At 39.8% G+C, this 26,281-nt stretch overlaps 4 protein-coding genes across 6 annotated transcripts; 2 read left to right on the forward strand and 2 right to left on the reverse strand.

Moving 5' to 3' along the window:
• Positions 1 to 397: 397 nt before the first annotated feature.
• Positions 398 to 2,968, reverse strand: LOC112293728 (protein COFACTOR ASSEMBLY OF COMPLEX C SUBUNIT B CCB1, chloroplastic). Its single transcript, XM_024543503.3, has 4 exons — positions 2,394 to 2,968; positions 1,655 to 1,785; positions 1,093 to 1,245; positions 398 to 777 (listed from the first exon to the last, which is right to left on the reverse strand). The coding sequence occupies exons 1-4, from the start codon at positions 2,829 to 2,831 to the stop codon at positions 591 to 593; spliced, it is 909 nt and encodes a 302-aa protein (XP_024399271.1). The 5' UTR covers positions 2,832 to 2,968; the 3' UTR covers positions 398 to 590.
• A 319-nt stretch (positions 2,969 to 3,287) lies between these two features.
• LOC112292594 (uncharacterized) lies at positions 3,288 to 4,063 on the forward strand. Its single transcript, XM_024541250.3, has one exon. It carries the CDS (start codon positions 3,454 to 3,456, stop codon positions 3,715 to 3,717), a length of 264 nt encoding a protein of 87 aa, XP_024397018.1. The 5' UTR covers positions 3,288 to 3,453; the 3' UTR covers positions 3,718 to 4,063.
• A 1,809-nt stretch (positions 4,064 to 5,872) lies between these two features.
• LOC112292589 (ras-related protein YPTC6) lies at positions 5,873 to 8,040 on the forward strand. The gene is made up of 3 exons (XM_024541237.3): positions 5,873 to 6,158; positions 6,350 to 6,570; positions 7,196 to 8,040. The coding sequence occupies exons 2-3, from the start codon at positions 6,406 to 6,408 to the stop codon at positions 7,679 to 7,681; spliced, it is 651 nt and encodes a 216-aa protein (XP_024397005.1). The 5' UTR covers positions 5,873 to 6,158; positions 6,350 to 6,405; the 3' UTR covers positions 7,682 to 8,040.
• A 7,404-nt stretch (positions 8,041 to 15,444) lies between these two features.
• LOC112292582 (elongation factor 1-alpha) lies at positions 15,445 to 17,651 on the reverse strand. Of its 3 annotated transcripts, none has more exons than XM_024541205.3 (3): positions 17,590 to 17,651; positions 16,773 to 17,244; positions 15,445 to 16,541 (listed from the first exon to the last, which is right to left on the reverse strand). In XM_024541205.3, exons 2-3 carry the CDS (start codon positions 17,232 to 17,234, stop codon positions 15,660 to 15,662), a joined length of 1,344 nt encoding a protein of 447 aa, XP_024396973.1. In that variant the 5' UTR covers positions 17,235 to 17,244; positions 17,590 to 17,651; the 3' UTR covers positions 15,445 to 15,659. The 3 variants fall into 3 exon arrangements, with proteins under 3 accessions (XP_024396973.1, XP_024396991.1, XP_024396984.1); XM_024541223.3 differs by having other exon boundaries at positions 17,546 to 17,651; XM_024541216.3 differs by having other exon boundaries at positions 17,486 to 17,651.
• Positions 17,652 to 26,281: the final 8,630 nt, after the last annotated feature.

The following is a 26,281-nucleotide window of genomic DNA, read 5'->3' on the forward strand; positions in this document are numbered from 1 at the left end:
TTCATCAAGCAAATTTGACTCACTCTAGGAGAGGTGATTCTCTACTCACCAGCTTGATCAAGAAAATAGTATCAACGTATAAGAGTTCCTCACTCAACTTTTGGTGTTAAAGTTTGTACATTTAATAACAGCTCAACAATTCCCATAAAAACCTTCTTTGACAGTTAAGATGGGAATGCACGGTAACCTCCTCAGAACTTGGATCTAAGAAAGGCGTATAGCGAGTCTAGGATGATATCCTGAAATTTTATTTTCAACTGAGGTCAGGGATTTCACAGGTTAAAACCTCATTTAGATCATATAACCCTGGTATGCATAATAAAAACAAGTGCGACATTTATATTCTGTCTGATCTCCATCGGTCACTTTGATGACCTCTAACCAACCAGTTAAAATATAATAGAAAAGAAAACTGAATTGGAAAGATATAGAAAATTACATTTTAATAAATCCAATACAATCTCGCTAGCAATAGCCTCTCTTGCTGTGAGCACAACGGACTCGAAAGAAACACAAATCTGGAATAAAATGCTCCGCCAAAACTGTGTCAACATTTTCTACAAAGGAAAAGACACCTTCAAGATCAGTTATCATTGCTCAAGAATTCCCTTCACATAAACCATTCCTTTCTCCATAAGCTCCAATTCTCTGCGCATGCGATCAATTTGCTCATCATCTCCCTGAACGACAACTTCACTTGAAGTTTCGTCATCTGCTACTACGATCTTCACTTGAATCTGCTCAGTCCTTGTTGCCTTCCTCCAATAGTATACGCCTCTGCAACCCAGAACTCCATTCTTATTTTGTAAGATGAGTCTGCCTTTCAATGTCACTGAGAATAGAGCAGACAACCCTTGCTGCAAAATGAAGACACGAACGAGAGCTAGTCTCATCTAATGCAACTAAAATTCATTCTAAGGAACTCAACTGAAATTCAATTCGCCATAAACCCTAACAAAGTAACATAATGAATATGGTAAGAGTATACATCAATCAACTTAAGCCTATTCTACATAACTTCCACCACTTCACAACCGGGTTTAATCTGAAGGATGTGTTCAAGGAAGAAAATGAGGTAAGAAGGAATCTTACGCCAGAGGACTGAGCAAAGTGATATAATACGCATTTTGCCCTATGTCTTGATTAGCGATCGAGAGGACTAGACCGGCGCTGCCTAAACTTACGAATGTGCAGAAAGTTAGGAAAGCTGCCTGCCCTCTACTAGCAGTCATAACTCCTTCAAACCTGCGTGCATCACCAATTCCACCTCAAACTCTGCCTAACAGTGCAACTCTAATTTCCATCAAACTCATAAATCCTGATTTCTCAGAAAGACATCCGGCACCTTACAAGAAGCGCTGTTGCTCATAAATATGTAACAGCTTTGTCTATGTAGCTTTACATCACTTTTCTTATTCTAAAGACATTTGAGCTATTTCCTCGTAACATTTTAACCGTCGTAGCTGTAAATGGCATTTAAGGCTGTCGATTGTGGTATAGAAAGGCAGGAAGAAGTCTGTCTTAACTTTTTCGCTAAGAACTAGGATATACGTCTCGACGTATTATATTCATAAGCTACAAAAGCTTGCAAGTATTCAGCACGCAAATACGACCAAAAACAATGACAAATCAACGCTCCCGAGAGAAATCTTACACGACAACTTCGCTACGGTCCTTCACCGTGAAATTATTTCGGGTGAAGAAGGATGTTATCTCTGCTGCTATCTGCTTTGGGGATTTCCCTCCCGCTGCGGGACCTGGCACATTAAAAGTTTTCTTCACGATCTGTACATCAAACACAACATCGAGGACGATTAGAGAAGCTGATAACCTGGGTCTTTCGGACCACGTCACGAGGTTAAGGGAAAGTTTTAGGAATTTTCTGACGCTGCTTTGCAAACTGTTCATTGTTTGAACTAAATAATAGCCAATGCATTAAAGAAGCAAAGAGTGGGATTTGTAGTACCAGAATCATTCCGAATTCCCCAAATTTGCTACATATTAAAAAACGATCACATTGAGTAGACACGACTTGTATGATGAAGATTACCAGTTAATACCACCACCATGAATGTGCAATAAGATCAAGTAACCAATTAAACAAAAAGAATCCAAATCTAGGCGTCTTTGAGACAATTTGCAGCGAGAGTAAAGAAATCAAAACACGCCGCAGCTAATATTCTTCTAATCTCTGCTTTGTAGCTTCAAAAGATGACCAGACGGTGTGACCGAGAAAGATACAGGAATACGCAGGCTCGACTGGGATTCGGCGAAGAAGGTTCAGAAGATAGCTTAGGATAGGAACCGAAGTAGGAGCAATTGGAATGTCGATCAGAATTACAATCAAATGTTGAAACCAGGAAACTGAGATCAAGAAATTTTCACGAACCAACCTTAGATTTTGTGGCACGCTTGACCAGCGACCACACGCCCGGCAACGACAACAGAAAGAGGCCCAGCGTGGTATTGTAACTTGCTTGAGAATACCCTGTACTGGCATCAGCCAAAATCATCAGCGGGGCCACACTGTACAGCGCAAAGGGCAGCGCGGGGCTACTGTCAGCTTCAGCTGAAACCGCCGAGTCCCTCCTCTCCCCCTCATCACTAAGCTCCTCCGAGCTTCCACCTCGAAATCCCGCTTCTGCCGACACCTCCATCCTCCTCTTCGTCTCTCGCGCCACGCGCACACCCTGGCACTCATTCCTGGCACCCCATTTCCCTGAAACTCGAACGGCGAGATTTCGCGAATGCTTACGCGGTGAAGATTGGCAGAGCGACAGGGATGGCAGAGTCGTGCTCCCGCCGCTAGCAATGGCCTGTGTGGCATTCATCGTTTCCCAATACTCTTCCACCCGCAACCTGCACCACCGCTCTCCTGCAAATCGCTACTAAAATTCCAAATCCACAGACTCAGCGCAGCAGCAGCGGTGGCCGAAATCCGCAACACTCCGTATCGATCTCTTCGCACCTCGCAGCCTTCAAAAATTCGCAGCCTCGTGCCGGAGGTTATCTGTTGTGGCCGAGGTTGGTCCCATCAATTGGAGGTCCTATCGGGACAGTCCATTGCTAGGGGACCTCACGCTGCCACCTCATCACATTACAACTGTGCCATGTCATCTTCTCATCCACGACCCGAGGGGAACTCACGATGTCGTTCATCCATCACCAGAATATACGAGACTAATTTATGGCTTCACTATGTATTACTCTCATGTACTATCGTATATGTATGGTATACGATATATATACTTTACTTTACTGGAACGGGGCCGTGCCAATATGCTTCGGCGTTGGTCTCCGAAGCTACATTGTGAGCTTTGTTTCACGGACTGGAGGTTTTGTTAGGGTTTAGCACAAGGTGATTGAGTCGTAGTCTTGGATCACGCTCGTCTGTGAGCTTGTGTCCCTTTGAAAGATTTTTCCGGTGGCAGGGTGGTTGAAAGCTCGGACGCCATGGCGACCAAGGTGCAGCGGATTATGACACAGCCCATCAATCTTATTTTCCGTTTCTTGCAGAGTAAGTCGAGGATCCAGATATGGTTGTTCGAGCAGAAGGACTTGCGCATCGAGGGTCGTATCATCGGGTTCGACGAGTATATGAACCTCGTGCTCGATGAGGCGGAAGAGGTTTCCTTGAAGAAGAAAACGCGCAAGCCGTTGGGCCGAATATTGCTCAAGGGGGATAATATCACACTTATGATGAATACCGGAAAGTAAAGTTCGGAAGGGATGGCGACGCACCAGATAATGTATCGAAAAATGTACGTCGTCGGGTTGGATTCGTTTATTTTAGATTATTTTAGATTAGGGCTTCTTCCTAGTTTGTTTTATGAGGCCTGTCACTCCTACGCACGGAGTAGTCAAGGTGTTTTTTTCTACCTCTGCGTCGACACCGAAATGCAGGGTTTGACATTCTGCGATACGCAGTGTGCACATGAGCTTTTGTACATATAGCTCAGGGAGTCGATTATTGAGAAAAGCTGAATGTCGCATCTGGGCGGGGTTGGAGCTTTTTGCCTCCGTTGAGCATCTTCAAAGTAAACTCTATTATTTGCAAAAGTCACGAAATTGTGTATGCTTGTCGGGCGATCACATGTTCAAGTTCTCTCTTTTTAGAGTCATTGGAGAGGCCAGAGTATTATTTGATGGTATTCGATAAGAACGCGTCGATCACGTCATAAACGACCTTCCTATATGCCCACCCTATCTAAATATTGAAATACTTATTTTCCATCATTTTAAATACCGCTGTGTGCTAAGCGGATCTGATGGATTCTTGAACTGCTTGTGGGTCGTATTATTGTTCGAGGAAGGGAAGATAAAAGCTGCTGCAACCACGCAATCACCAAGCCATAGTTATCCTATCTTCAAGATGGGGTTGTATCTAACGTATTCTGGGATGAGAGATTGATTTCCATTACAGTGATTGAAGCAGTGATCATCAAACTACAAATACCTAGCAGGCTGCTAGCAACGGCATGCTGTCTACGCTCTACACACTACAAACGGTAGCGCTCCTACTTCCCACATTTTGACTACTATTATCTAAAGTGGATTATCCTGGGCAGTGCATCGGTGATCCGAAGGCATGATAGGTGGATACAGCAGTATAGTTAGAACGTTTACACAATATCAACAAAACAAAGTGCTTGACATGCTCAGGGTTCTTAATGTCAGAGAAACTAATAATAGCGATATTGTACAGATCTCTGGAGGATCAGATAACATTGTCACTACCTTGGACACTCTGAAGAGCTTCGGACACAAACAATCCTCTGTTGATTTCAGGCTTGAAAGATCCTTCATGCAAACAATATTCTGTTTGTCTCCTCCTAACTTATCATGTACCTCGTGTTGGAGTATGTTTCACTATGATACTAAGATTGTATTCTCAGTGTTAAAATAGTGTTGGCATGTTAGTAAGTGAAGATAAAGAGATCATAATGTGCATTGAACGTTGATTACGTGTTTTCTATATATGAAGTTTGAAAGCAAATAGTACGTATGTGTACTGTGTTTTCTTAAGAAATAGTAATGAAATAAAAACTGCAAAATCGTGTGAACAAGGCTAACACAACAGCACTCCTAGTGCGTATTCTTCTAACGGTCAATCATCGACTTTTTATTAGTCTTGAATTCTAAACATTTACTTTTTTCGAAAAATGGCATATACTAGATAAGAAAAACCACCTCAACTTTATACAAACTAAACTCGATCTATTTTTTTTTACTAAAACCCAAATCACATGTTCATATTTCAGTCCATCCATTAAACCAGTCAAGCATAACCGAAATATTCAGTCAAGCATAACCTACTGCTTTAAATTATCCAAGGATCTCGTACTTTTTGTGGTGAACAACGAATTTTTCTTCTTATTTGTAAACATGTAATAAATGCATGCTAATTTCATAACAGACGCATCCAAGTTTTCATAGTATTTTTAATTCTTTTACTCTTATTTGATTGTGTGTGTGAGTGTGTGTGTGTTTTTTATTTTTATTTTTATTTGAGAGAGAGGCATTCCAGAGAGCAAAGATTGAATCGAACTCAATTGCACTGTGAGTGGTTGATAATTATTAATGTGTCCGAAGAAAGGTCCTCCAAATAGCAGCGGCTGCAAAGACAAAGACCCAGAGAATGGCAAGGACGGCTCTTCGTTCTCGTCAGCTCGGAAGCCAGTTCCAAACCGGAATGATACTGAACTAGGGGGCGAAGGGGGTGCATATGACCGTTCCAAATAGAATGTCTTTATTGATGGGAACGGATTCCCTGTAGAAATGTCCTCCAGCTTCACTGGATATCCCCTTTCCGCCTCCGCCGCTGGCAAGCCTAGTTCCGTTCATTGTCACTAAAACCAAGTTTCGGCTCTCCCCCCACTACCTCGCAGGTTTCACTGCTCAGATCCGTGAACTGCGTGTCAGCAAACTTAGCGATCTCGTCAGTAGTAGCGGAGTGTAGCAGCAGCAGCCTAGAACCACCCGGAAATACTCATTGACTGCGTTGGTTTGTCTTTCTTTCGTCGCTCATCTCTTGGCTCTTCAGCACCGGTGCTGCGGTGCTAGGGTTAAGCGTTACTGCCTCACTGCTACGTCACCTTCCGATTTCTCGATCGGGATTTCGATCGTACCTGCTCCTTCTTCGTAGCACGTTCTCATTGGTGAGTGGCCCGCGTCTGTTCGTGATGTTACAGAGAATTGAGTTGTAGGATGTGCTGCATTGTTGGGAAGCTTGAGCTGTCCGTCTTTTTGTAAGGAACTATGCGGTGGTGGCCGTTTTGTTGAATTTTTGGGGATTTTGTGGTTCTTAATTTTTGAGGATGTCTGGTTTTTTTGGGGAATGTTGTTCTAGGTCTTCTGAGTGAGAAAGCAAGGAAGAAGGGGAGAGGGCATATACCAGCTTAGAGGATGGCGCACAAGGCGGACGACGAGTATGACTATCTTTTCAAGGTGGTGTTGATAGGAGATTCTGGTGTTGGGAAGTCCAATCTGCTTTCCAGATTCACGCGGAACGAGTTTTGTCTAGAGTCGAAGTCGACCATCGGCGTGGAGTTCGCCACTCGCTCCATTCAGGTAATATCCTCGTTCAGGGGCATGCAACGTGCTCTTTACGGATTGAGCTGCCACGCTGGTTCTTTTGGTGGAGAATGTAGAGCATACTTTAAGAGATAGTCTTGTGTGTGGTGTGCATTGTAATGGTCTGCAAACGTATATACGCTGTTAAATGTAGGTGCGTGCGGCTGTGGAGTGCACTTCAATTATCGAGATCAACACATGATTTAGGAGCCATGAAATTGCGCAGAGGGAGTTCCTTCGAGTGAGTCGTGGTTTCGAATATTCTAGAAGCAATTTGTAGAGCTTACCTTCGTTCATTTATGCTCGATCTTGATATATTGTCCTATGAAAAAACGGTCACTCATTACTTTGGTGTCTCAGGATTTTGTATGTTATGAATGAGACTGGAAAGGCTGACTCCTTCTTACCTCTTCTTCTGATTTTGTTTTTTGTTATTTTATTTTTTTTTCTTTTTCCACAAGGTGGCCTTTCAGGTTTGTTATGTCTTTGAGGGTATACACAACTTCTGTGAATAATGATACGCAGCTGCTTAAAACATTCTGGTGATGACTTAGGTGATGCACTCTCCAGCACTTGGCTTTTGAATGCTCTAATTCTTGGTGTTCCGCTGCATTACCATTAGGTTGATGGAAAGACGATCAAAGCTCAAATCTGGGACACAGCAGGACAAGAGCGATACAGAGCTATCACTAGTGCGTACTATCGTGGCGCTGTAGGAGCTTTGCTGGTGTATGACATCACGAAGCATGTAACCTATGAGAATGTTGAAAGATGGTTGAAGGAGCTGAGAGATCACGCCGACTCCAACATTGTGATCATGTTGGTTGGGAACAAGTCTGATCTCAAGCATCTGAGAGGTGTGTCAACTGATGATGCTCAAGCATTTTCAGAGAAGGAAGGGCTTTCTTTTATAGAAACTTCAGCTTTGGAGTCCACAAATGTTGAAAAAGCATTCCAGAGGATTTTGACTGAAATTTATCGTATTGTAAGCAAGAAAGCTTTGGCTTCTGAAGAGAACACCACCGAAGGCCCCGGACAGGGAACCAACATTGTCCCACTTGACAGCAACGCCCCAGACCTTAAGAAAAAGGGCTGCTGTGGCGCCTAAAACACTGTAGAAGATGACGTCCACTGCAATTATCGTTTTTAGGGCTTCCATATTTGTATGAATCAATCTCTTTGATGGAGTGAGGTTATAAAATGGCAACCGGGCAACCTTGGAACTAGAAAATTCATCCCTGGTAGATTACAATGGATATCTTTTCCAGTTGTCTTCATGGGGTCGTGCGAGAACTAGCCTTTCGAGAATCTGTAATCTGTCGTAGTGATCTAGCGGTCTGGTCAGAAGTACTTAATCTTTCAAATACGCCTACCTCCTTGGACATCAGATCGAGCTCATTTTGTAAGGGCAATTTTGCATACTAAATTGAATAATTTAAGAAAAAATCTCCTCACAGTTTCTCTTTATACGAATTTGCTACAGTTCGTGGCTGTTAAATGATGTGGGGATGAACTGTGGAGTACAACTGAATACTTTGGACAGAAGTAACTGAATTTTTACTTCATTTTCTGGAATATTATTAATATCAAAACTACTATAAAGAAATGACACAAATGAAAGAATTTGGTAAATTTGCATGTAATACACGACAAGTAGATTTTTTATTTCAAAATTTTACTGACTAAATAGGTACATCTAAAAGTATTGATGTGATCTATGTATTAGATGCTAGATTATTTGTTTAAAAATGGTCCTAAAAAATATCATAAGATCCTTCAGAGTAAACACTTTTTTTTCCACTTCTCTTTCTTTTAAAAACTTCTTATTTAAAAAACTCTTCACATCTCTTGAATTTTGGAATACAAAATACATGCCTTATGTAACATTGTATTTTATGACAAACATTTCATGGCAGAATTGGAAGCAATAATGAATGTTATACTACAGATATAAGAGCAAATAAAAATGATTAGTAAGTGTACTCCAAGGCATTTCATCCATGTAACACAATGTATTTATTGCCAGTTAATATGTAGATAATTATACAAACATAACGATTCTCAAACTAATACTTACAAAGAAACAAACCCAAACAAAGATCTAATTCCTTTACAATAATAATAAAAAAAATATCACCATAAAAAGGGACTAAGTTTTGTTTTAGGTTTAATGAGTAACTTCTCAAACTAAGTCCAAATCAAAATCCAAGTAACTAACTTAAGGCTTCTAATTAAATAAACTCAATCAAAATTACTTTGCAATTTTAATACTTTTTGGAGCTATTGACAGGTAAAATGTAAACTAGCAAAAGCAAAAACAGGGATATGTAAAAGATGAACAATGCTATGAACAAAACCCGAAACTGGAATGAAAGGCAAAAGAGGAGGCTAGACTCAAAGACTGCAGGGAGCAATCCGGAATTCATGAGGCGTGCGAGAAAGCCACGGCGAAGCAATCTTGATCCTGAAGACCACGGTGGACGAGGGCACTGTCGGTGAGAAGAATCTTGCAAAAGCTCGTGTGCTTGAGGCATGATCGAGGCTTGGGGAGCGCTCGTGCATGCATGCAAGGACTTCGATTTCCTCTCGCATGCATCCCCCTGCTACCCCACCACCACACTCCGCTGGTTCCACGTTATTTGTTCCACCGGCACCGACAGCTGCTCTACGATTTCATCTCTTGGATGCGGATTCTCCGATAGGGGTTCGCTGCAGCGGCGAGAACTTCATCTAACGGCGCGAACACGAGCTCACCAGCTTCCACGCCTGCTACACAAGCCCCCACGGAAGGGTCAGAGCACAAGTCACTGCAAGTCTAGCTTGCGGCAGCGACGGATCGACCGAAGCATTCACTGCCGACATGAAAGCGGCGTACAAAAGTGGTTTTTCTGGTCTAAGATCAGGTGGGTCACAACGGATCGGTAAAAGAGGGCGCCGGAGAAACTTATTGTCAGGTTCTTCAGGTCTACGGTCTCCGCCTTCTCGTGCGAGTCCAAGAATGTTGCGCCGGGTTGAAGAATCACGGCTTTGGATCCAAAGCGGAAGTGCTGCTACTAGCAGCACAGCTATGTCCCCAGCAGGCATTGCATTCTATCTGAGTTTACGCGACAGGATCTCTTTTTTCCCCTTTTTTTTTCTTTTTTTTTTTTTTTTTCTTTTTTTTGGGGGGGGGGGGGTGTGAATATTACTCCTGAGTTAACAGTAATATCTTGCTTTATCATTCATCTAGTATGGACCCCACATCTCATCGTGGACCACCCTCTTGTAATCTCATTAAAAATTGAGATTCTTCTTGTACTTCACAGTGTGATACATATTATATTCTTATTCTCTCATGGTATAAAAGCGGGCTAGGTCCCAGGACCATACTTGGAATATTTTTCTATTCTGTTATGTGAGTTCAAATTCTCCATTACAAGTCCCATATATTCAGACTATAGAACAGTTCTTTGTACCGCATTAGATCTTGTATATATTACATAGGATCAGAACGCATGGGCAACATGGATACCGTCGTATCTAGAGACGTTATGTTATGAGGGCCATCCAACTTCAAATTATGGCGATCAACAGTACGCAGCATCCTCAAAAGAGACAACCCTCTGGGACGTCGTTAGAGATGATCCACCTCAAGCTCAGGAAATCTTGCCATCCAAGATCCTCCTGAAGTTCTTTAAACAACATTTTGCCCTTCCGGATCACCATCAACCAACAATACTTGCGGCACAATCCAACGGAATTAGGAAAAGACCAAATCCTACATTGAGCTCTCTGTTCAACTTGAGCTTTGCGTCTACATCAAAAACATCTCAGATCCACAAGTTGCGTGGAAGCGCCTTGAATCGAGGTGCCTTGAACAGGATACCATTTAGATTCCGGATAAACACAATGGCCGACACAATAGTGGTTCTAAACAAGTGGGAAACTCTCTGAATGATAGAACAAATGGATGTTTCCACTTTTATTTTCCAAGTTTATGAAATACAATGGGATCTGACAGCCACAGGCCAACCACAATCAAATGCCATTCTTGTTCACAGGACCTTGAACAGGATACCATTTAGATTCCAGAACCTTGCTTGGCAGATTGAGAACAAGAGAGACATCCTATCTCTGCCAAAACTTAGCGCTCGGCTTCACAATGAAGAACATTATATCTTCATATGTCAAGACGAACCAAAAGAAGCTCTCATGATGCCGATTTGTAATGTAGTCGAGCGTCATTACAAATCGCAACAATGCAACTATGGCTTCCGATCCTCACGCTATCCTCTGGGGGGCCATCAAAAGCAACCCATTAACGCAGATTATTTCATTTATAACAAGTGCAAGCAACGTGGATATACATCTCGGTATTGTCCAGCTCTAACACCGCCCAGACCGCGCCATCACACTTCCATGCCACACAAAGGGGACAAAGACAATCAGAAGCGTTTTTTGGGCAACCTCAGGTTTTTTTCCACCTGGGGATCTTTTCGAAGCGGAGAAGACCAAGGTTTAAGCTCAACGTATGGTGCCGACATACTTAAAGATACTAGTGGTGAGCTCTACTTATCACACTTTCCTTAGAAACAACTGCTTAAGGCTGCACTTGATGTATTCAGTTTAGAATCCGATCCTAGAGAAAGGGACTAGATTTTTTATTTCAGTTCCTCAACCCAATTTTCATGGGACAGAACTCCTTCCATTTCTTAGATCCACCCCAAGCGAACTCAATCACCTCGGTAGGAGGCTAAGCACATGTAATCGAGGGGCAAGGCACCGCCAAAATTTCCTGAAATAAAAACCCTCAAGGATATTCAATATTGTCTCGATAATATTGCAAGCTTTCTGATTCAGGCTACATAGCATTGTTTGACTCATCCATGTATGTAGTTCTTGCAAATCCAAACTACATCATGTGATTACTTTGGAAAAGAGAAAGAAATCCAATGGATTGTACAAACTCACAAGCATTACTAAACCTCTAGTTGACAATCTAGAAGTACACTTACCTGAACAAACTACAAATCTAGGTCAAACCCCTGTCAGCAAACACATCACTCCTCTTCATCTCTCGCAATTAAGGCACTACCGATTGGGGCACATTTATTTTTCGAGCCTTAGTCTGATGAATAGACACCAACTAGTTATAGAAATTCCCCAGTTTACTGTAGTTTCTCAGATTTGCGTTGCTTGTCAACAAGGAAAACAAACATGTAAAAGATTCCCAAAACGCTCTCTTTTTTGAGCCACCCTACTTCTTGCTCTCATTCACAGTGATCCTTAGTCGGCAAATTGATTCACTTGACTCACACCTGTTTTGACATCTCGTATTCCACTGGAATTGTGAGTCAATTCATGATACGGCCACAAGTTCCGCACATGCAAGCCACACAACGCACCCTACGTTATTTGGATAAAACTATCAACTATGGAATTCTTTATAAACGAGATACAAACCTTCAAGTATTGGGCTTTGTCGATGTTGACTGGGTGGGACTTAGAAGATAGCAGGTCGACTATGGAATTTGTATTTTGTTTGGACCAAGGCCCAATAACATGGTTATCAAAAAAGTAAGCTGCAATGACACCCGGCTCGTCTGAGGCGGAATACATGGCATTATCCCTAGCTGTCAGCTAATCTACCTTGTTGGAAAAACTAGTATGTGATCTGGGACTAACAATTACCAAGCCAATCTTGATTTGTTGTGACAATGAATCCAATATCAAAATGACAACTCTGACATCAATCCGCACACAATACATATCTTTACTCACTACCACTTCACCAAAGAATGCATCTCAAGTGGAAAAATTCACCTAGAGTATGTACCATCAATTAAACAGAATGCTGATTTCTTTACGAAATCTTTAGGAAAAAATTTATTTGAAAAGTTTAAAAATAGACTGGGGTTGTGCAACTCAGCAAGGTCAATGACCCTCCACAAAACTAGCTCCAGCCTAAAGTTATTCCTTTAAACCACCATACTTCTAGATACTCATTTAGTTCGTAACATTCCTATATGTTTTGTCATTTGATCTCTCCTTCTTGCGCTGCAACCATTCTCCCTCCTCTGCATCCTCAAACGCTTGTTCAGCAGATCCCTCTATGTTCATCTTTTGAAACTCACAGTCCTAGAAGAATTGACGCCACATTCTATAGATGCATCTCAATTCTCTCAAAAATTTGTTTACAGCATCGGCACTTGATGGCTCCTCTCATAATCGAGGGAGAATCACTTTGTCTACAGCCTCAAATGGAACCCTATACAGATGTGTAACCTCTCTCCACACCTCACCTAAAATGTCACATAAAACATCCTTCTCGTCAATTAAGTTCTCTACCTTCTTTGTAATCTCTCTCGCTAAAAATCTATGATTATGATACTGAACTAAAACTTGTTCTTCAACTGTACTTGCCACACCCTCCACCTAGGTACAACTACTATGTGAATCAGAGGATGACACAAGACCAGATGATTTGCTCTCGGCAAACCCAAACCATGTCCCCAACAACTTCTTCTCTTCAAATAACTTTGAAGCTGCAACAACTAGATCACATGAGCAAACCAAGGCGCGAGGCATAGTAAGAGGTCTGTACAAGCTCAAAAGCACCAAAACAATCCAGAAAAGTCTCTCAGGCACTATTATATGTACTACCACATGAGAACTCACAATCAAGAACACTGGAACCAACACTACTACAGCAACAAGAATCTCCATGACCAACCTTTAGCATAAACAAATGTCTCACCGTTTTTTTCTTGCGTGATAGTTGCCTCGGTGTTTTTTTCCCTTCTTCAATGTTTTTCAAATCTACCTCGGAGTAACAGGGGTGTTGGATACTACTCTTCAGTTAACAATAATACCTAGCTTCATCATTCATCACGTATGGATTCCACATCTCATCGTGAACCACCCTCTTGTAATCTCATTATATATTGAGATTCTTCTTGTACTTAGTGAGTAATGCATATTATATTCTTGTTCTCATTCTCTCATGGTATGAAAGCGGGCTAGATCCTAGGCCCATACTTAGAATATTTTTTTTTGTTTTTTGTTTTTTTCTTTTTCTTTTTCTTCTGTTTTTTCTCTTTCTCTGTCTCAGATCGTCCATTTGTCATCATTCTTCTGCTTTTGTCTTGTGTAAGCTCACATTCTTTCTGCTACAAGTCCCATACTTTCAGACTATATTACGGTTCTTTGTGTCGCATTAGACCATATAAAAAGACAATATTAACACTAATTTTTTTTTTACTGATTCCCCTATTTTTTACCTGTGTTTTGTTGCTATGATTTTTAATTAGGTTTTTCCACAATAGAACCCATATTTTCCTCTTTCACCACATAGTTGTGTTAGAACACATCATTGCGCTCTGTAATTGTAGCAAAGGAGCACTTTCGCAAGTGAACGTGGGTGCTAGAAATTGGAGAGAAGAAGAGAAGGAAGAGCCACAAAAGTGGGAAGAACAAAAGTGGGAAGAACCAAGGCAACACCAAGGTGAAGCATATGGAAAAGGGAGGAGCAGGGATAAATTATGAAAGAAGTGTGCAAATACACACAACAGAATAAACACAAAATGTGTGCAATTAGTACAATTAGCAAAGATGTGTGCAATTAGCAATGTGTGCAATTAGCAAAGATTTTGGAAAATTAGAGAGTATTTGTAAGGTTATCTAGATTGTTTATTCAGCATCTATTGTCAAGCAAAATATTACAAGAGTAGAAAACATTTTTTTTCCTAGTAATTATTGAGTTGGCCACAATAGGATCTAAAGAGAAAACATGATGAACATGAGTAATGTAATTACCACAAAAGGAGCTAAAAGTATAGGCCAATCCAAGGAAAAAAAGATTGCAACCATCTATTCGTATATTTGTTCAAGTTGTTAGGATTATAATTTTACTTCAAAGTTTAAGCAACACATGCTTATTCAATTCACAACTTATAAAGTATGTAATCAACCTTTTAAAAAAATACAATATCTTTGTTGAAGTTTGTAGAAGTGTTCATTTTACTTTTTAGGTTCTATGGTGATTTCAAACCCCTAGCATCATGGTCGAAATTATATTGTAGGATAAGATTTTTGGGTACTTCTATGTGGGAAGACAATATTTTTGTGGTGTAGGAGATTATAAATAGAATTTAGGTTTTCTGAAGGAGAAGTTTAAAGATCTTCTCCATGAAAATAAAACACAATTGTTCATTTCACAATATGATTTCAATAATAGATGTGTGTATATAAAGTAGGGAATTTGGAGAACATGGTAACAAATATGGAGTTGAGAAAATATGGGAATCAAGGAACATAAGGAATCATGGATGAACCAGAAAATTGATAGATATGCCAAAGATCACAATGCCCAATGGCTTGAGTTTTTGCTAAAAAATATAAATATGTAGTAAATAAGAAATATGATTGCTAATCACATTGAAGAAACATTAATGATTTTACTGTTATGCAAATATTGCTTTTCTTTTTCTTATTGTTATGCACATATTTCTTGGAAAGGGACGAATTCTGACTTAGAAACCACAAATTAAAATTTTACATCATTCATGTGGAAAACTGCACAGATTTCCACTAATATATATATATATATATATATGTATATATATATTTTTTGTGCTATCTTCCAAAACTGTTACGTTACAGTAATCGAAAGATTGTTCTGAAAAAAATTCGGATACCGACTCCGACTCGATCTCTTAACCATAAATTTAAGATCTGGATGATCGATTGAGACTCCTAAGGTCAAAAAAGACAGTTTTAGCCACATAGTGTTTGCTTCCTATTTTACTTGGAGAAGAAATAAACGAAATGGTGCACCCATCAGAACCATTAAGTGACCTCAAAACAACACATTCAAAAAGCGAGACAGTCACGAGCAATGAAGCAATGTGCGCTTAAGTGCGATCACATTATAAGATTAACTGAGAATCATACATTTCACCTCGCCACCTTCTATCAAGTACCCAACTCTGCCTCTGCCGCGCTTCCACCCAGCGCATCGAACAAAAACATGAACTAGTCACTTCTACCCACTGATCATTACAGCCAAGTCCTAGCGAATTCACCACAAACCACCATGCAAATACTATTCACTTCTTCTTCGCGGCAGCCTTGGTCACCTTGGCACCAGTTGGCTCCTTCTTCTCCACGGCCTTGATAACACCAACGGCCACAGTCTGTCTCATGTCGCGCACCGCGAAACGACCCAAAGGAGGGTACTCAGAAAAGGTCTCCACGGTCATGGGCTTGGTCGGAATCATCTTCACGAACCCTGCGTCTCCGTTCTTCAAAAACTTGGGCTCCTTCTCCAGCTCCTTACCTGATCGCCTGTCCACCTTGGTCAAGATCTCTGCGAACTTAACCGCAATGTGAGATGTGTGGCAGTCCAGCACTGGAGCGTACCCGTTGCCGATCTGGCCTGGGTGGTTCATGATGATAACCTGGGCTGTGAAGTTCGCAGCCTCCTTCGCTGGATCGTTCTTCGAATCCGAAGCCACGTACCCTCTCTTAAGGTCCTTCACCGCCACATTCTTCACGTTGAACCCAACGTTGTCACCTGGGTGCGCCTCAGGCATCGACTCGTGGTGCATCTCCACGGACTTCACCTCCGTCGTCAGTCCAGTGGGTGCGAAGCAAACCAACATACCGGGCCTGATGATTCCAGTCTCCACACGACCCACAGGCACAGTTCCAATTCCTCCTATCTTGTACACATCTTGTAACGGCAACCTAAGGGGCTTGTCAGACGGCCTTTTGGGTTCTGACACATTGTCGAGCGCCTCCAAGAGAGTGGGCCCCTTGTACCAGGATAGGTTTGTCGACCTCTCAATCATGTTGTCACCCTCGAACCCAGAGATGGGAACGAATGGAATCTTATCAGGGTTGTATCCAACCTTCTTCAGGTAGGAAGACACCTCCTTGACAATCTCTTCATAACGTGCACTGGAGTACTTCGGGGTGGTTGCGTCCATCTGCCGCCAACATTACGATTCAATTTAATCCGAAATCGCTCGAACACCACATGTTTTCAACATTTCACAACATCTACATTCGTAGAACAATGCGCCATATCAGCTTGTCTTTCATATTGACAATCCTACGAATCGACAACGCGCTCGAGCCTTGGATCCAGATTCTAGAAATTATGTGCTGAAGCAGGACAGGGCCTAATAAACACCAGAGCGCAAAGTAATCAGATTTACCTTGTTGCAACAGCAGATCATCTGCTTGACTCCCAAAGTGAAAGCCAACAACGCGTGCTCCCTAGTCTGACCATCCTTCGAGATACCGGCCTCAAAACCTCCGGTCGTCGAATCAATGATGAGCACCGCACAATCAGCCTGCGAGGTTCCCGTAATCATGTTCTTGATGAAATCACGATGTCCAGGGGCGTCGATGACAGTGCAGTAGTACTTCACGGTCTCGAACTTCCACAACGCAATATCAATAGTGATACCACGCTCTCGCTCGGCCTTCAGCTTGTCCAACACCCACGCGTACTTGAAGGAACGCTTGTTCATCTCAGCAGCTTCCTTCTCGAAACGCTCGATGACACGCTTGTCGATACCTCCCAACTTGTAAATAAGGTGACCAGTGGTCGTCGACTTTCCGGAGTCGACATGGCCGATGACCACGATGTTAATGTGAACCTTCTCCTTACCCATCTTGGTTTACCTGCAAAAAGTATCAGGAAACGATGGGTTCATTAGAATCTCCAACACTCAGTGAAACAAACCCACATAGGAAGAACCAGGACGTTACTATACATGAATCAAAAAGCACACTAGACACGACCCAAGCAAGTGAAAATTCACAGGTAAAGACATCCACAAGGCATGCTATCCCACGGTTTCGAACTCGATATCATGCTACACACCGAAACTACAATCCAAGCCTAGCAACGGATACACAATACCCAGACAAACCGAAAGCTACGGGTCACAGTAGCACAATCAAACAGGATTGCAGGAGCTACAGCACACGCCAAGACAGAAGCCGGTACAGAAACAGAAACCTTACCTAGGGAAGATGAGGGTTTTAGGGTGCAGCAGTAACGCCACCGTATCCACGCAAAGGTGGGGGGGGGGGAGAGAGAGACAGTAGAGTGTGTGGAAGAGAGTGTAAGTACTGTCGGAGCCAGAGTCTTGAAGAGGACACCGGTGAGCTCCTCCGGGTGGCAGCGGCCATATGGCTCCGGGCGATGGACGATCGGACGGTGGGCCTCGGACTCGGTTGCGGCAGGCGCCGCCGCAACGTCCAGGGCGAAGGTCATGGAGGTATGCGTCGGCGGCTTGCGGCGGAGGTGGCGGCGGTGGCGATCGTAGCGGCTGGTCGCTCCCTCCCTAACTTTCTATCCGTCCCCCGCGAGTGGGAACGGGCGGTGGTGTGTGTCGTGCTGGCTTGACCTAAATAGTGGGGCGCATTGATGGCGCAGGGCTTTCGTTAGGGCCTACAAAGCAGACGGTGTCGTTGCTAGCTCTCTCTCTCATCTTCTTTGCTATTCTCTTGTGTGCCAACCTAATTCCAATTAGTGGTGAATTACAAAATTGAAAATCTTTCTTTTTCATAATCAAGAAGTGTGGCACTTAATTATGCTATCAAACTTCACCTAATTCCATGTTACTTAGGGATGTTAATGTGTAGATGAAGTAACTAGAATTCAATTAGCTCCTACTGAATTTGAATTTCATCCCAGCAAATTAACAACTACCATCTAAATCAAAACACATCCACTCTATCTTGTGACACTTTTCTATGATCTAAAACATTGAAACTAAACAAGCACTCGCGCTATTTCCAACAAGAAGGGTGTCAAAATTAGTCATAATTGGAGTGCCAGACTTGTGGAAACATTCCACCTTGCAGGTTGGAAATAGATGGGTGGTCAAGAATGAGTTGGCTACCTTACATGAATTTGTATCTACGATGTCCACAAGCATTGTCCTTTTCTTTGTTTCCTTACTTAGTTTTTATCAAAATAATATTTTTTAATGCTATTTATCTTTTTTTTTTGTGATTTGTTCTATGATTTTAGAAGACTCTTGAATACATGAACAAAAGTATAAATAAATAAATAAATATAACATAATAAGAATATATTATACTATAATGTGATGTTTATTTTTAAATTATTATGTGAGATGATACATTCTAAAAATTTCTCATATTCTTTATATAATTAATTATTATTTATTTTAAAATTTAAATATAATTTTGTATGAAAAAATATAATTTTTTCTTGCACATTATTTAGTATTTTTGGAATTTTCTTTTCAACATACAAAATAAGATGCATGTCACGAATTGAGAATACTGATTGGAAATCTAAACAAGAAGCTCAAGAAGAATGGGCAAGAACTTGATTAATCAAATGAGTACAAGAACAACACTAGAGAGGTGAGCTAGAGCTCCAAGAGATGTATTGTCGAGACTGAGGGGATCCTCAGTCTCGGCTCCTATATATACTACGAGCTAAGAAGCTTCTCAAGTAGCTTCCACAAACTAGGAAGCTTCTCAAGCAGCTTCCATGAGCTTGAAAACTTCTCAAGTAGCTTCTACAAACTACAAAGCTTTTCTAGAACCTTCTAGAATCTTCTACAACTTCCTAGTGTATGTCCTTAACATCACCCTCCTTTTTAGCTTCAAGGCCTCCAAAAAGCACTCCTATTGCGAGTCAGTACCAACGTAAGAAGTTAAAAATTTGTCGCATAGTATCTATAATATACTCCAATTATTGTTCACGTGACAAGTAGTTCATTGGTCCTTGTAACCAACGATAGTGTCCTATGCCTTCGATTTTCGACCAAATATGAACTTTTGTGTCTTCATTGTAAAAATGCCCTACAAACATTCCTTCGAGAAGATCACCGTAGGCAGATTATACCTCAAACACAATCACTAGCGACTTGTTACTAAATATCCTTCATTGTCTTCGTGGTATAGGCGGTTCTTCATCTCAAGGTCATCTTTGTGAGATACTCGATTGAGAAGAGATGACTAGTATGGTATCTATCTCTTGGCTATCCATATCAGACCAAAAAATACAAGCACTAAACATGGAAGAATGGGCTCAGGTTATAGATTTATAGTCTCTAACTATGTCTTTTAGAAGTTCCTTCTCCCCCTTCTTTATAAGGCTGAGGATTAAGAGACTTCAAGGAGAAAGAACTTCACTGAAAAACTTTCATAAAAAAAGCTTAGGTTTCTGAAGATAGCGTCGATGAAACTCTTGTACCTTTTGCAATGCATTGATGAGCTTTCTTGCTGGTTCCTATGTGTGCTCATTGATATCATAGCTGCTCCGATAAACTAGGTATTCTAATTTCTTCTACTTACGCCACAAATCTAGTATCTTTTCTACTTCATATTCCTCGTGGTTTTCAATTTCAATACTAGGTGGCGGACATTGCACTCTTTGAAGAAAAGACAACTCTCGATAAGGTTCCAACAAAGAAACATGAAAGACTCAGTGTACCTTCATAGTAGCCAGTAACCCTAGATAATATGCCACTAAATTGATTTGTTTCTAGATGACAAATGGTCCCAATCTCCAGTAGTCCAACTTATCACATGACTGCTTGGTTTTGATATCTCGTCAAAGCAACCATACTTTATCTCCAATTTTGAAAGTAGGTACATAATTCCGAAATTTATCTATGGACACCTTATAAGCTTCTTCGGCAGTTTGTAATTAAAGCTTCAATGTAGTTTGAAGCTCCGATAGTTGTTTCACAAATCCTTCAACTATCGGGTTGCTATTAGTTGACGGACTCAATAAATCAAGCATCGGATGATACCCATAGTTGAAAAAGAATAGTATTTGTTGAGTCGACATATGAAAGGTATTGTTATATGCAAACTCGACTAATGATAGATATACAGTCCAATCATCTTACTGATAGTTGATGCTGCATCGTAAATATTAATCCAAAGTTTGATTCACATGTTTCATTTGGCAGTCAATTTAAGGATGAAAAATCGAAGAAAGCTTGATATCCACCTTCAATATTTCAAAGAGAGATCTCCAAAACTTTGATACAAATTAGATTCTTCGATCCAACAAGATATCATCTAGTAAACTATGATATCGATACACATTATCAAAGAAGAACCTTGATGTATCTTTGCTTTATGATGTTTTCTTGCAAAGGACAAAGTGTGCCATCTTTGTAAGCCGATCTACGACAACAAAGATGTTGTCAAATGAATTTGATAGCAGTAGGTCCATAATGAAGTCCATGGAAATTTAAGACCATGGTCGACGTCGGATAGACAATGACTAAAGAAGACCATAAAGACGATGTCGAGGATTCTTGAATCTTGAACAAATGTCATAAGAGAAGAAAAAATCCTTGATATCCTTCTACATTTGGGGCCACCAAAAATCTCGAGAAATAAGTTCGAAGGTCTTATTGAATCCAAAATGTCTTGCAGCTAGAAAGTCGTGTTGAGATTGGAGAACTCGGAATCGTGCTGGTCCCTTTGAAATATACAATCGCTCCTCAAAGTATAAAAGATCTCCTTCTACCTTGAACTTATCATTATTGACACGTTGCATGCTATCGAGGGCTACAGAATCTCTAATAGTTGCAGTATGTACATGGTTGAAGAAGTCAGCATCAATTGGCACTATAGCACAACAAAGCCTGAATTATTTCGACTTCAACAATGTTATACATTGTTGATCAAATGCTGCTTCTCCAGCCTTTGGCATTAGATACGATCTCCTTAATAATGCATCAAATAGTCTTTGTTGCTTCCTAGGTCGATAAATAGTAACAAAGTCAAACTTGGATAGCAACATATTTCATCAAGCTTGACGACGATTCAAAACCCGAACCGACATGAAGTACTCCAAATTCTTGTGATCCATGTATACAGTCACCGAATGCGTAGCTCTTTCAAAGAAGTGATGCCATTCTTGGAAAGAATCCACTATCGTAAGAAGTTCTTTATCGTAGATCTCATAGTTGATCTCTGTAACAAAAAACTTTCGAGAGTAGAATGCAATGCGATGAAGCTTCTTGTCTGCACCTATCTTTGAAAGTACAACTCTCATAGCAAAATCTGAAGCATCGGTCTCCAAATAGAAGGCCTTTGTAAAGTCTACATGTTCCAAGATTGGAGCCATAGTAAATGTCGTCTTAAGATCTTGAAATGCTTTTTTTGCTAGAAGTCCCCATTTGAGTTTGTCTTCATATGTCAACTGAGTGAGCGGAGCAGCAACTTGAGAATAATTCTTGATGAAGATCCGATAGAAGCTAGCAAAGCTAAGAAAGCATTGTACATCTCTAATCATCTTTGGAACTTCCTATGATATAATTTCTTCCACTTTCTTAGGTTCCATCTTCAAACCTTCCATATTTGCAATGAATTCCAAAAATTTCATCATAATTTGGTTAAACAAGCACTTCTCCAATTTGGCATAAAGTCCTTGCTAGCTGAGATTTTCAAGGACCAGACGAATGTATTTCTCATGCTCTTCTATGTTATTGGAAAATATCAGAATATCATCTAGATAGATGACAAAAAAATTGTCAAGGTGCTCCCAAAAGATGTCATTCATCATGTATTAAAAGATCGCCAAAGCATTGGTAAGACCGAAAGGCATGACATTATATTCAAAATAGCCATACCTTGTACGAAAAGCTATCTTCCATTCATCTCTTTCCTTGATTCGTACAAGATTGTAAGCTCTCCTTAGATCAATCTTTGTAAAGATCCTTGCACTCCCAAGTTGCTCTAGAAGACGTGATATCAAGGGTAATAGATAATGATTCTTCTTTGTCACCTTGTTGAGACCTCAATAATCCACACACATCTGCAGTGAGCCATCTTTCTTCTTCACAAATAAGATTGGTGCCTCAGTTGGCGACTTCGAATGACAAATGAAGTTCTTAGCTAGATTCTTGTCAATGTACTTTTGCAACTCTACAAACTCCACCTGTGAAAAATTATAGATTGGGCCAAAAGGTGGTTGTGCTCCTTTCTGCAAGTCTATAGCATAATCGTATAGTCGATGCTCCAATAGCATGTTAGCATTCTTCTTTTGAAACACGTCTTCAAAATCCTTATATTACTTTGGCATACTTACTACCGAAATCTTCTCTCCGCTAATTGGAGTCGCATAAATGACAAATGATGTACCTTCCTTGGAAGATGTTACAAACGCTCTTGTTCCAATAAATAAGGGTTTTTTGATTCAGGATCTTCTAATAGGCTTACTCTCGGAATGTTCTATAGGAAATGTCATCTTTCGTAATCTCGAATCTATGGATGGATTATGCATTTCTAACCAAGAAAGACCAAGAATAATGGAGTTTGATGGGATTCTAATAATATTAAAAATAATATAACTACTATGGTCTTTAAACGTCACCTCTATAGGTTTTGATTCATGGATGACACTACCAGACAATAAAGGTCGTCCATCTATTACTTCTACGTGAATAGATTTAGATTTTCGTATTAGAGGAATCTCATGATGCTTAGCAAATTCTTTGTCTAAAAAATAAACAGATGCTCCTGAATCTAATAACGCTAAGGTTTTTAATTTCTGAGGGCCAAAAGATAAAAGAATGGTAAAGCAATAGGCAAGCTGAGCGGAAAGAGAGGAACTTGATTGTTGTTGTGGTATTGAATTATCCAACCGCACAGTCCGTATTATGGTTGGGCATCCTCATTTTCTTGAACAAACGTACCTCTAGTCTTGACAATGTGTTGATTTTGCTTCTTCGGGCAGTTTCCAACTCTGTGATAGATCTTGCCCCATGAGCAAAGTTCCAACCAATCCAACTCATGACTCCTCCGTCAGATAGCGTTCAGGCTGTAAAGCTGTTATCAATCTAATTTGATTGACAAAACCTCAAAACTTGGAACGCGTACCATCAAACTTATTTGGAAGGCTAATTCGGAGCTTCTTTTATTGTAAGACCAATGGTCCTTGTTGAACTTGAGGCAAAGCCACTTCTCTTGGTGCTGAAGCTTGAGGTTGGTGAATCCTCGATTGTGCCATCTCAAATATTCCATCATTATGAAGTCTTGCAATGATTCCTTCAATCTTTACAGTTCTCTATGATAATGTAGCAAAAACATTCATAATGGCATCTAACTTGGACTCCGAACTTTCAGTCATACTTATATCTTGACCTCCGGCCATTCTAAGAGAAGTAAAGAAATGACTCTACAAGAAGATAGTATTGTTTAGAAGAGGGTATTTTGCTATCGTGATGTAACATGGATAACAAGTGAAAGGGTGAAGAAAATATCATGTTTTGAAGATCTCACTTTAAAAATATTGTAGCAAATTATCTTGGAAAAATAGATATTAGTCAAAAGGTAGAAAAATTAAAGGTGCTAATGCTGCCTATTTACAAATTATGCTTCTATTTACTTTGTAAGGCCATAAATAAGGCAAAACAAAGTAGATTAGAAAAATAAAGAATATAGACATATGTATGAAGGATTTAGGAGTGCAAATTAGAAAAAATTACCTCTAGAAGACAAAAGTTGATACCTAGAGAGGGCCAGTTATGAACCAGGGTCGAAATCAGACTTTGAGGCACAAAATCGAGTCTTGACGACGACTTCGGGACTCTTTGGCAGATTGGAGAAAGGGGTTTGATAGGAGATTGGATAAGGTTTCTATCGGCATTGAGTTTAGGATGATTTGGATCTGTCTTAACTTTGTAATAGCTTTGCAAAGTCAAGGTTTGTTTCGGATGATTTGGATTTTATGAAATAAAATAGCATTTATGTTTTGGATGATTTCAAGAGTTTTGTAATAGATCTACGGATGAAATTTTGTAGGTTTATGGTTATAGTTGTGTTTAATATGAGTTGAGAATTTGAGCTCAATCTAACGGTTGAATTGAGGAATATTGAGGTTTAAGTGGATCAAGGTCTCAAAAAGTAGAATATTAGGTCCAATAGGGTTTTTTAAGATTTCGTGCAATATACTAGTTTAATTAGAATGAAACTTATGTGAGAGGATATTAGACTTATTTTTCTATGTGTACAAGATTTTTGAGATGAATCGAATGGTGTAAAAGAGAGGTATTGGCTCTGTAAGATTGGCATCAAGATTGGAGAAGGAGGCCGACCAATACCCGAGCACATTTTTGAGGTTATCGTCAATTTGGTAACTCTGATCTATTTCAATTTTTTTGTGCTTGTTTTGAACTTAGTTTTTTAAAAGTGTGCAAAATTTGAGTTAAGATCAACGGTTTATTCATTAGTTATTGAGGTTTAAATCTCTTATAGGAATTTTTATGATTTGGTTTAGGATTTGGTTAGGATTTGGTTAGGATTTGGTTTAGGGTTTAGGATTTGGATTAGGATTTGGTTTAGGGTTTAGGATTTGGATTAGGGTTTGATTTAGGGTTTAAGATTTGAATAGAATTTGATTTAAGGTTTAGGGTTTGATTTAGGATTTAGGGTTTGGATTAGGATTTAGATTAGGATTTGGTTTATGGTTTGGTTAGGATTTGATTTAGGATTTAGGGTTTGGATTAGGGTTTGGTTTAGGATTTGGTTAGGATTTAGGATTTAAGATTTAAGATTTTATGAATATTTAAAATTCAATTAGTTTGGTTTAAAGTTTGAATGAAGTTCAATATGATTTTAACTAAAATTAAATTTAGATTGAATTGAAATATATTTGAATGACATTTGTGTTCTTTCTAATGTTTCTTTAAAAAATTCTATTGTTTATTTGAAATTTCTTTGAGGTTTTTTTTGAATTTGATTAAGCTTGTTTAACATTATTATAGTCTAATTTGAGTATTGTTAGTATTCTATTAGAATTAGGATTTTGTAATTATAATTTCCATTCTTCCTTCCACAGCCAGGTGCTCAAAGCATTCTTAAGCCAGACTTCACATATTACGACACCACAACCTCTAAAACGCCTTAAAACCTTCAAGAAGAGAGATAATCCACTTGCTCCATGAAAGATAAGATGCCAATATTATAATAGAAAAAATATTAGTTTAGAGGAGGGTAATCTGCAACCTCTAAAATGCCAGCTCTTTCAAGTAGAGGGATAATCCACACTCTAACAAGAAGCAACTAGCTCTGATATGAAAGATGAGTGTAGTCTCGACAAACTATCACAAATTTAGAATATTGAGTGGAAATCTAAACAAGAAGCTCAAGAAGAATTGGCAAGTACTAAATTAATGAGATGAGTATAAGAACAACACTAGAGAGGTGAACTAGAGCTCCAAGAGATGTGTTGTCGAGACTGAGGATCCCCTCAGTCTCAGGTCTTATATATACTACAAGCTAGGAAGCTTCTCAAATAGCTTATACAAAGTAGGAAGCTTTTCAAGCAAGTTCTACAAGTTAGGAAGCTTCTCAAGTAGCTTCCACAAGCTACAAAGCTTGTCAAGCAACTTCCATGAGCCTGAAAACTTCTCAAGTAGCTTCTACAAACTACAAAGCTTCTCTAGAACCTTCTAAAATCTTCTACAATTCCCTAGTGTATGTCCTTGACAATGCATTATTTTCCAAAAATTCTAAAAATATATATTTGATAAAATATTTTTAAAATTATTTATAAAAGTAATTAATATAATTTTATACTCAAAAAGTCTAAATCTAGTAAATTAGTTATCTTTTTTGTCATTTTTTAATAGTATAAAAATTAAATATTACTAATATAATTATTCTAATATAAATTATACTTTTAATCAATTGATAATATCCTCCA

Source organism: Physcomitrium patens, chromosome 2 (genome assembly GCF_059467195.1).
Source record: "Physcomitrium patens ecotype Gransden chromosome 2, ASM5946719v1, whole genome shotgun sequence".
In the NCBI taxonomy this organism is placed as follows: domain Eukaryota; kingdom Viridiplantae; phylum Streptophyta; class Bryopsida; order Funariales; family Funariaceae; genus Physcomitrium; species Physcomitrium patens.

What these genes read in the sequence shown, in the direction of transcription:
- LOC112293728 (XM_024543503.3), bottom strand. Translation starts at nt 2,831, where the DNA reads ATGAATGCCACACAGGCCATTGCTAGCGGCGGGAGCACGACTCTGCCA. An exon ending in AGCGTGCCACAAAATCTAAG is followed by an intron (nt 1,786 to 2,393) that starts GTTGGTTCGTGA and finishes TTTGATGTACAG; the next exon opens with ATCGTGAAGAAAACTTTTAA. An exon ending in ACTTTGCTCAGTCCTCTGGC is followed by an intron (nt 778 to 1,092) that starts GTAAGATTCCTT and finishes TCTGGGTTGCAG; the next exon opens with AGGCGTATACTATTGGAGGA.
- LOC112292594 (XM_024541250.3), top strand. Translation starts at nt 3,454, where the DNA reads ATGGCGACCAAGGTGCAGCGGATTATGACACAGCCCATCAATCTTATT.
- LOC112292589 (XM_024541237.3), top strand. Translation starts at nt 6,406, where the DNA reads ATGGCGCACAAGGCGGACGACGAGTATGACTATCTTTTCAAGGTGGTG. An exon ending in TCGCCACTCGCTCCATTCAG is followed by an intron (nt 6,571 to 7,195) that starts GTAATATCCTCG and finishes CATTACCATTAG; the next exon opens with GTTGATGGAAAGACGATCAA.
- LOC112292582 (XM_024541205.3), bottom strand. Translation starts at nt 17,234, where the DNA reads ATGGGTAAGGAGAAGGTTCACATTAACATCGTGGTCATCGGCCATGTC. An exon ending in TGATCTGCTGTTGCAACAAG is followed by an intron (nt 16,542 to 16,772) that starts GTAAATCTGATT and finishes TGTTGGCGGCAG; the next exon opens with ATGGACGCAACCACCCCGAA.